General features: G+C 46.7%; 2 protein-coding genes across 4 annotated transcripts; one reads left to right on the top strand and one right to left on the bottom strand.

Moving 5' to 3' along the window:
• The first annotated feature begins 886 nt into the window (after positions 1-886).
• On the top strand, positions 887-5,430 carry LOC136522070 (uncharacterized). Of its 3 annotated transcripts, none has more exons than XR_010775778.1 (9): positions 887-1,413; positions 1,998-2,224; positions 2,319-2,441; positions 2,650-2,766; positions 2,856-3,038; positions 3,136-3,277; positions 3,536-3,850; positions 4,030-4,264; positions 5,302-5,430. XR_010775778.1 is itself a non-coding variant. In XM_066515859.1 (7 exons), the coding sequence occupies exons 1-7, from the start codon at positions 990-992 to the stop codon at positions 3,610-3,612; spliced, it is 1,308 nt and encodes a 435-aa protein (XP_066371956.1). In that variant the 5' UTR covers positions 887-989; the 3' UTR covers positions 3,613-3,893. The 3 variants fall into 3 exon arrangements, 1 of the variants encoding a protein (XP_066371956.1); XR_010775777.1 differs by having other exon boundaries at positions 1,983-2,224; XM_066515859.1 differs by lacking the exons at positions 4,030-4,264; positions 5,302-5,430 and having other exon boundaries at positions 1,983-2,224; positions 3,536-3,893.
• On the bottom strand, positions 4,605-9,146 carry LOC136522069 (uncharacterized). Its single transcript, XM_066515858.1, has 7 exons — positions 8,692-9,146; positions 8,528-8,611; positions 8,249-8,434; positions 7,403-7,573; positions 6,671-6,880; positions 6,423-6,511; positions 4,605-5,785 (listed from the first exon to the last, which is right to left on the bottom strand). The coding sequence occupies exons 1-7, from the start codon at positions 8,792-8,794 to the stop codon at positions 5,099-5,101; spliced, it is 1,530 nt and encodes a 509-aa protein (XP_066371955.1). The 5' UTR covers positions 8,795-9,146; the 3' UTR covers positions 4,605-5,098.
• Between the last annotated feature and the right edge of the window lie 250 nt (positions 9,147-9,396).

Below are 9,396 nucleotides of genomic sequence, written 5' to 3'. Positions count from 1 at the left end.
GCGCGCGTGCGGGGCACGCAGCGGGCACGCGGCGGGGCGACTGCGACGACGGAACGGAGCGTCGACGGCCGCGACAAGGCGCGCGTGCGGGGCACGCAACGGGCACGCGGCGAGGCGACCGCGACGGCGGAACGGAGCTTCGATGGCCGCGACAAGGCGCGCGTGCGGGGCACGCAGCGGGCGCGTGTGCAGGCTCAGGCGGCACGACGGGGCGTGCAGGGCTCAGGCGGCACGGCGAGGTACGTGATGGGCGCGTGTGTGGGCTCAGGCGAGCCACTGGCCTCCAGCACGTGATGTCTAGGGTTAGGGTTTCGGTGGCCGCCGCCGGCACAGTCAAGGAGAGGGAGAGGAACAGAGTGAAGGAGAGAAAGAGTGAGCTGGGGCCACGATTGGGACGGGGGCGGCGCTGGATCTATTAGGATGGAGTCAGGGGCAGAAATGTCGATACTAAAATACGTATGGTACTCGTATGTCTGAGAATGGGCCCAAGCTGCTAGCATACGTACAGCCTGATCGGCTGGGAGCCGCTGGCTAGGCTGGCTGGCCAGCCCTCTCAGCAAAATACTGTTCACGCGAACCAGCCAGCAGTACTTTTCCCTCACATAAATGAACCAGCAACGATACGAATCAGCCAACCGAACAGGTTGGTAGACAATGGTATGGTTCAGCGAAGCGTAGAGTTGCAATGGTATATTTTAGATTTCACGAATTGTAATGGTACATCTCAAAGTTGGAAGAATTGCAATGCTACCGATCCAAATATCCGTAAAATTTAGGGAGCTAAAATATAGGAGGAGTGAGAAAATATACTTTTTTTTCATAAAATACGTTTTTTTAGCTTATTATATAACATGAGTACCTATTTTCTGGCCGCAGTATCCTCGTCTTGTCTGGGCCGCTCACAGGTCTCTTCCTACTCGCCTGCCCGGCGCTCTCGTCCGCTCGCGCATCGCCTCCTTCCGGAACCTTCTCCTCCGAGCTCCGGCTAGATGTTCCTTCCCAAGCATCCGAGCTCTTCCCGTCCATGGCGCCCCTGCCTTCAACCAGGAGCACCTCTCATTCGCCCTCGCCCCCGCATCCCCGCGACGACATCATCAGGACGGAGGCACCTCCTTCGGCCGTCGGCCGCTGCCTTCTCCGGCTCTTCGTCCAGGGATTCCCCACACCCAGTCCCTCCCGCGAAGCGGTCATCGAAAAATAAGCCGCCGGATGAGATCGGCAGGTGGAAGGCGGTGCGGCCAGGAATGGGCGAGTCCGCTGGCCCTGAAGCTGAAACTGAGGACCCATCACCCCCGCGGACGGCCCTGTGGTCGGCGAGGCGGAGGGCGCGCGCTGCGTGGCGGAAGGTGGCGTCTTGGGTGCCCAGGAAGGCCCGGAGCCTCGTACTACTCAATCTGGTCACCGTTATATTTGGTACGTTCGTACAGAGCCTCGCCTCACCTCGCCTTCTTGAGACGGAGGGTCGTTTATGTTTGCACCTCACCTGTTCGATGTTATGGTTGACAAGAAAATGGTTCACCTGTTCGATGTTATGGTTGACAAGAAAATGGTGAGGCGGGTATGGGATGGGGGTTGTTTCTTCTGTGCTGAATTTCCCTGAGTTTTGCCACGGATATAAATATCGTGATTGATTGATTTTTTTTCTCTGGGGATTAATGTAGCCATCAAATTTACCTATATGAATGGTGAACCTACTACAGGCTTCATTCGTGTGAGAGCTTTTGCAGTGTATTCCTTTTGGTCAAATTCATTGATCCTTTTGTTGAATGATGTGGCCACTTCGTTTCATTTGGTTCAGTTTATTCTACATTTCTTATATTTACATACTAATCAGCATGCAAAAGTTGCTGTACCTTATCATCTGCTTTGTGTGTGTGTTTTTCTTACAAGGGTCTGCTTTGTGTTTGAACTGGTTCTGGTAGTTACTCTGCATGCTGATTTCCTCTTACATTTTCAGCTTAGACTCAATTTATTTATTTCAGCTAGCAACATTTCAGTTGTGAAACAGGCGGAGGCTCTTTTGGACCCTGACCTTTTCAATATGCTAAGGTTCACTATAGCAGCCATCCCTTTTGTGCCGCTGTTACTAAAATCGCTGAGGGATATGCAAATCTTTTTTGGAGGACTAGAGTTGGGCATTTGGGTAAGCTTGGCCTACCTGGCTCAGGCTATGGGGTTAGTTACAGCTGATGCTGGGCGTGCATCTTTCATTTCTGCACTCACTGTAAGAACTCTTTTCAAGAACTCTACAACAATAATGCCTTCCCTAAAACGTATGAATATGATCACATCACTATTCTTTATTCAAATTGTTGCAGGTGATCATTGTCCCTTTCTTGGATGGTCTTATTGGAGCAGAAGTACCTGCTCATACATGGTTTGGAGCATTTTTATCACTTCTTGGTGTTGCTATACTGGAGCTAAGTGGTTCTCCGCCATGTGTAAGTTGGATTATCTACATCGACAGGTTAACATGTTTGTCTGGACCTTTTGTCTGCTTGTCTTATGGCCTATGACACTGTGCTCTGTCAAGGTTACTGTTGTCTTCAAAGTTTTAACTCATTAATCGCTGCTATAGTAATTTGAATATTTTGAGAACTACACCACTACGGATTGCGCCTGCCATATTGATTAATGTTCTTCCATCAGGTTGGTGATCTTCTGAACCTCGTGAGCGCCTTTTCTTTTGCAATTCATATGCTCAGAACTGAGCATATTTCCAGAAATATAAAGAAAGAAAATTTCTTAACTCTTGTTGGATGTGAGGTTAGTATTCTGACTAAGACTCATTACCTCAGTTATGCGAGTTCTTTTCTGTTCCTCTGGACAAGGTTCTTAAACAAGTGTAAAACCAGGTGTTTGTTGTAGCAATCCTATCAGCAGCGTCATATATTTTTAAATGCTTCACACGAAACGTGCAACACTGGAATTTCAAAACATGGCCACCATCAGAGTTATTTGGTATGGTGATGTTGTTTCCTTGGCCAGCAATTCTATACACAGGCATATTCTCAACTGCGTTTTGTTTATTGGCAGAGGTTAGTTTTGTTGTCATCAAATCAGCTATTCTCTTGCATGAGGTCATTTTGGTTATCACTGCTGATTTTGTGGAATTTCTCTCCTTTTTTCTTTCAGGTGGCGGCTATGCGTGATGTATCAGCTACAGAAACTGCAATTATTTATGGTCTGGAACCTGTATGGGGTGCTGCTTTTGCATGGGCAATGCTCGGTGAGAGATGGGGCGTGACAGGACTTGTCGGGGCTATCTTCATCATAGGTAAAAATGTATTCACCGTGTTGTCAATGACATTATGGATCATAAATTTCCCTTCATTGTAATTTTCATGTTTAATTGTTGAAGAAGCTGAGAAGCTTGCATCTCGACTCCTTGATCATTTGTTTTTTTTTCTGCAAGTATCTTGATGGGTTTAAAACTTTAGATGGAGAAGTTGACCTTGAGCCTTGGTCTTTAGTTTTTTCTGCAGTAGCTTCGTGTTTTTAAATATAGAAGTTGATTGGTTCTTTTTTCTTTCAGCTGGCAGCCTGATGGTTCAGATATTTGGATCAATCCCAGATGTATCTAGAGGAGACAATTACCAGATGAACAGTTAAATGTACATATTACAGAAGATGAAGCAAGTTGTAATTCATAATGAAGCAACTTTTTTCTTTTTCTTTTATAGGGTAGCTACCTAATAACCTAGCAATAGCAAGCATGTCAGCACAAAGAAATCCAACAATTGTTTTGGCACTAGTAGGCAGTAGTGCAGGGAACCGAAGCTCTCTTGTTGAACCAACACACATTTATACTGAATTGTGACGTAGATGGGAACCAGTTCAATTCAATCAGGTCGGAAGAGTTACTTTCACCATATATTTTGCATTTCCAATGTTTCCCATTGTAGATTAAAAAACGTATGATCACCATATATTTTGCATTTCGAATGTTTCGATCCAATGTTTCTCATTGTAGATTAAAAAGCATATGATAAAACAATCAGTTCCTTCTTTTTTTCTCAAATTTTCCAGGGACCTGTTTTCACGCTGATTCTGCATCAAGCTTGCCTTAGGTGTCAGAAACATGTCATAGACTCATAGTCTTTTCCCTATCACGATGTAATCAGAGCTCAGACACAGTATGTCTCAGTGTCTGTAGCCCACACCCCAGCTAACAATGGTCCTAGACGGCCAGAATTATCCTCCTTAGCCAGGGCACCTTCATTTCTCCGATAGCAACAACGCTACCTGGCATCACTGGCAGCAGGTAATCCCATTTTTCATCTTGATTGGCTCCTGTTTTCATTTGATTGCCTACGTATTTGCCGTGCTGGACCTGGCTCCTGTTTTCATGTGATTGCCTACGTATTCGCCGTGCTGGACCCGCCTGTCTTTTTTTCTTTTTGAAAATTAGGGCCTACCTGTCATCAGAACCACACCCTTGCCAATAAAACTGTTCACGTAGCTCTGAAGAATGACCACCGTCCACACAGTTTGTGTGTCTCCTGATTGTCCTCTTTAGGTGAACGCATTCAGTGCCATCACGGGGCCTGGAGGCTCGGTGATATCCATCGCCTGTAACTGGCATCGTTCCCATAATCTCAAATGCTACAGGCATCCAAGGAACAGGTGCCTGTGGCAGTCAATGTGGTGTGACTTCAGATTGAAGCAATCACCAGGCAGCATGAAGCAAGGCAAGTTTGGCAGCTCTCAGATGCCATTAGTTCTTATCCACCTTGGTAGACCAGGTGGTCAGGAAGGCATACTTCCATGGAATCACAATTCACAACACATCTTAACCATAAAACTGCAGGAATGTAAGAAGTTATTGCTGTACCTACTAGTCTGAAATCTGAAATATGTCAGTAAAATACATACATCAGATAGTCTAAGGAAGATATAATCACGATGTACTTCCAACACCCAGTTTCCCCATTGTACAAGTCAAAACAGGAGATAGCTTCTGCTGCCTCCACTTTCTATTTTCTGTTACAGGGAATGTGGAGGGTTGCAAATAAGGAGACAACCAGTACATCTAACCATGTAACTAAGACGGGCAAAAACCAGGAGGCAGGGAAAATTAAAGAAATAGACAGGCTTTTCAATAGTTGTTACTGTTATTGTTATTGTAGCCAATGAAATTGTTGCGGTAGCGCATTCCGTACTGCTCATAGAATGTGTCTCCATAGTTCACGGCCTTGATCTCGACCATGCGCTGCTTGCTGTCCACCTCCTGGACCGCGCCAAAGACGATCTCATTTGTAGCCTCACAGCTCTGCTCGTAAAATGTCTGTGGGCCTGCAGAGTACTGCCTGTGCTGCTGCAGGTGCTGCTGCTGGTGATACAGTTGCGGGTCCGGCTGCTGCTGAGGATGACGGTGACCGTCCCAGCTATTGAAATACGGGTGCCCATGGCGGACGTAGTGGATCTTCTCAGGCTCCTTTGTCATCAAGCTGTAGTTCTTCTGAGGGGTTGGTGCTCTTGTGTCCAGTGCTGGAGGGTGTTCATCATGTGGGATGGCATAGCTTTCTTGCACTGGCCAAGGGTTGGCTCTTCGTTGCTGCTGATGGTATGGGCTGCTCACGCGCTTCTTCTTGAAACCAAATATCTCAGCCACAGATGATTTTGCCCCTCCAATGAGTTTGCCAGCTGAGGTGAACAACCCCTCTTCAGTTTCCTGTTTTGCAGTTTCTTCTCTTGGGATGAATGGTTGACAAACATAAGGATTTAAAGGCTTCTGGTATGGAGGGATACTTGCAATGCTAGGTCTTGGAGGCGCTTGAGGTTCCTGTGAGGTAAAATTTTAGTTTAATAAAGATGCAACTGTAAATTAATACATGAGTGACATAGCAAAGATAATGCATTTTGTCATCATTTGTACTTTAATAACGGTCTAAAATACGATAATAACAAATTAAACTGTCATTTATTTTTTATGCACTCTTCTATAGATGTGTCCTCAGAATCAATACATTATCATTGTTCAATTACCTAACTAACAAAATCAGTTATCTAAAGCTGAAATATCATCTAAACATCTATTACTTGAACCATAAAAGATTTGCATTTTAACTGTTATGGCACACATCCAGTTCTAGTAGCTGTGGGGATTGGTATCAGACATATCGAGTGCACAGGCTGCAGCCGCAAGATTATGAATATAAGAATATGAGCTGTAGCGTAGCCAAAGGTTGATGGTGATGGTGAAATATGCATGTACCAATGTGCTGGTTTACAGCAAGCCTACAAACTGTGGTCCACACACTAGTTATAAATTTTACTTGTTGACAGCAAATGTACCAATGTGCCTATGTCACCTTTTCTTTTCTCTTTTTTTGTTTTTTTTTTGTTGGGGGGGGGGGGGGGGGGGGGGGGGGGGGGGGGGGGGGCGGTGATAGAGATAAAGAAAAGTATGACAAACTTACATCTGTTGTTGATGCCATCCCTAAAAGCCGGCGTTGGACCAATGCAAGCATATAACCAAAGAAACCAGCAGCACAAAGCAATGCAAACCCTGTGAGCATTCAAAATCAAAAGTAATTACTATTCAAACCCTGTATTCATTTTTGCTATGTCATTTGAGCACTGAATGCAGTGCCCATATGACTGACTTTACAGAGCAGAAGTAAAATATGGTCAAGTAATACGAGTGGAGAGGTTAAGTGCAATGTACCTAGTGGAAAACCAGCTTCATACTGATATGCACAGTCATCATCGTTGAGTGGAATCTCTCGAATTGCTTGGTTTCCTCTATCAATGACCAAGAGAGAGCAGCTACTACTAATGTACTGGATCTCAAAATCAGTTGAGAATTTTGCATCATAACTGGGCCCATCTATGTGCCCTCCTCTAATTGATTTTCCCCCAGCAATGGTTGTAACCCCTAAATATTATAATACAATATGTCAGAACTTAATCTACAATATAAAAAAACAAGGATATTTACAATAGATAGCTCCAGAAGAAGTTCCAAACAAATTTTACCTAAACCTAGATTCAATTAGTGGTAATCTCTACCGAAGAAAGTAAATTGATTAGTTCATTCTGAAGGAAATTAGTTACAAGAGAAACATGAATGTGCTAAAAGAATTTGAACAGAAAATCAACAGTGAAGGTCAAATGATTGTAGAAATTTGAACCAAACTATATTGCTAGTCAAGAGACAAGAGTAGAATGCTGGTTAGATTTCCCTTTAGCACAACCTCTAGGTATCTATTACTAAATAACTGCTGGAGAAACAATTTTTAGGCACACTGACAGCATACCTAGTTCGGGATGCAATTTTGGGCACAAGTAGTTAATAAGTGCTGGAGAAGCTCCAGGAAAACCACAGAACAAACAGAGGGTGCCTGGGGGACCAGACAATGCCATGTGGACTACCTCAGAATGGGCCATTTTAGCTTACCTGTATCACTGATCTTTCTTATTGCCATGTTCATAGCGTCTGCAACATAAATGTTGCCCTTATCGTCCACAGTGAAACCCTTAGGATGGTTCATCCTCACTTCTCTCAGCCTTCCATCCACATGGCCAGATAAACCTTCTGGAGAACCAGCAAGGAGCTTTAGTCTGCTATCTGCATTGTTAGATCCATTTTCAGAAGATCCATCAGAATCGAATTGCTTGGATATAATCCAGGAAGCATCTTATTCTAAAAGTAACATGAATGACAACTTCACTTCCTAAAATACAAGCCATCTTGTTGCAGTGAGGGAAGTGTGACTGATATAGCATTTGCTCATAGTGAAGTTGCAGTGTAAAAATTCCAAGTGGCACCTACCTTTAGTGACATGAGACATTTTTCAGAGATATTGCAAACAATTTCAGGCAACCAATTCATACAAATATTTTTCCTAGTGAGCAAAAAGTCATGGTCTATTTGCTCGACTTCTGACATGTGAAACCGAGGAAGTAAACAAACAGTACATAAACAAAGGGAAGTGAAGGGAAAAAAAAACTCCTGAACAATGACGCCACAAACATGAGGACTGAAAGTGACAAAGGTGGCAAAGAACTATCATGTCATATTGTCCATACGAGGTTTACTAGCAATGAAGAAAATAACAGTCATTTCGCAATCGAGGAACAGCCCTTGATGAAGTTAGCATGCAACATGAGCCCCTACCAACCACCCAGAACTCCTCACTCACTACTCACATCATCGAGAGAGGCAGCACACTTAGTAGAATCCCATGAAGACTGAAAAACCTGAAAAAGGACAGGGGAGTGGTCGGAGGCAGAGCGTGCTCACATGGTGACAGCGGCAGCTGGACCCTGTAGATGTTGCTGTTGATGGAGTCGAGCACGAGGAGGTCGCCGGCCGGGGTGATCTCGACGGCGTGCGGCTCGATCCCCAGCTTGCTGCCGTCGAACACCGTGTCCACCGCATACCCGCCCTCGTACCGCACCATGGACCGCCCCGCCACGGCCGCCGTCGCTGAGCCGGAGCAGGGCACACCCGGTGACAAAAAGCGAGTGAATAAGCCGAGAATCGGAGAGGGAAATGACGACGCCACGGGCCGGCGATTACCCGTCTTGGTGGCGGCCGATTTGAGCGACCACAGTTGCTTGGCCACCGCCGACGCCGTGGTGGACAGGAGCCTGCCCGCAATCCCTGCCACCCGACGCGGAATAAAACTTAATCAGCGGAGGAAGCGAAGCGAACCAGACGGTGGCGCCGCGAAAGGAGCTCACTTGCGGGGTAGGAGGACGCGGCGGACGCGGACGGGAAGAAGGCGCCGAAGAGGAGCGCGACGGCCAGGAGCGCCGCTCGCCCTGGCGCCGCCATGGCCACCATTGCTTGCTTTCTCTGCCTCTGGGCTGACAGAGCAAGAACCAAGAGGCGAGAAAGGGAGGAGCTTGCAGGGGCAGGAGCAGAGGGCAGAGGTGCCTGTGCGGCGCCTATGGTGAAGGGAGATGTGAAGGGGGCGACGAGGCCATTTGAGGACAAAGTAAAGAAGGTTCAGAAAGCAACAAGAATGCGGCCTCTTTTGGGGCCCGGCAGTTCTTGCTCGCCGTCGCCGGGTGGAAAAGGAGGGAAGAGACAAGAGATAGAGAGAAAGAGATAGAGAGAAGGCGTAGTAAAGCGAAGAGGGAGGGGGAGCGTGATGAGAGACGCAAGAGAGGTCCGGGGGCGCTCTCGCCCGCGCTGGCCGCTGCGGCGCTGCTGCTGCTGCTGTTACTACTCGCCGCCTTGCCTGCCACGCTGCACCGTTCGTTCCTCTCTCTCTCTCTCTGACCGTGTTCCGTGGGGCGGCGGGAGGTTTTGTGGTGGTCCCGGCTAGGAAGGGGGAGGAGTGCCTCTGCGTTGTGGACCCCAGCACTGGATGTAGGTAGGGATAGAGTGGGTTTATACCCGATGGGTATCACCCATTCTTTATCAAATCCATCATGTGAGGT

Source organism: Miscanthus floridulus, chromosome 18, assembly GCF_019320115.1.
Source record: "Miscanthus floridulus cultivar M001 chromosome 18, ASM1932011v1, whole genome shotgun sequence".
Taxonomy (NCBI): domain Eukaryota; kingdom Viridiplantae; phylum Streptophyta; class Magnoliopsida; order Poales; family Poaceae; genus Miscanthus; species Miscanthus floridulus.
Note: the sequence above shows the minus strand (reverse complement) of the source record. Positions and strands in the feature narration are given on the sequence as shown.

What these genes read in the sequence shown, in the direction of transcription:
- LOC136522070 (XM_066515859.1), top strand. Translation starts at nt 990, where the DNA reads ATGTTCCTTCCCAAGCATCCGAGCTCTTCCCGTCCATGGCGCCCCTGC. An exon ending in CTTTCATTTCTGCACTCACT is followed by an intron (nt 2,225 to 2,318) that starts GTAAGAACTCTT and finishes AAATTGTTGCAG; the next exon opens with GTGATCATTGTCCCTTTCTT. An exon ending in TAAGTGGTTCTCCGCCATGT is followed by an intron (nt 2,442 to 2,649) that starts GTAAGTTGGATT and finishes TTCTTCCATCAG; the next exon opens with GTTGGTGATCTTCTGAACCT.
- LOC136522069 (XM_066515858.1), bottom strand. Translation starts at nt 8,794, where the DNA reads ATGGTGGCCATGGCGGCGCCAGGGCGAGCGGCGCTCCTGGCCGTCGCG. An exon ending in ATCGGCCGCCACCAAGACGG is followed by an intron (nt 8,435 to 8,527) that starts GTAATCGCCGGC and finishes GCTCCGGCTCAG; the next exon opens with CGACGGCGGCCGTGGCGGGG. An exon ending in CCAGCTGCCGCTGTCACCAT is followed by an intron (nt 7,574 to 8,248) that starts GTGAGCACGCTC and finishes CTAACAATGCAG; the next exon opens with ATAGCAGACTAAAGCTCCTT.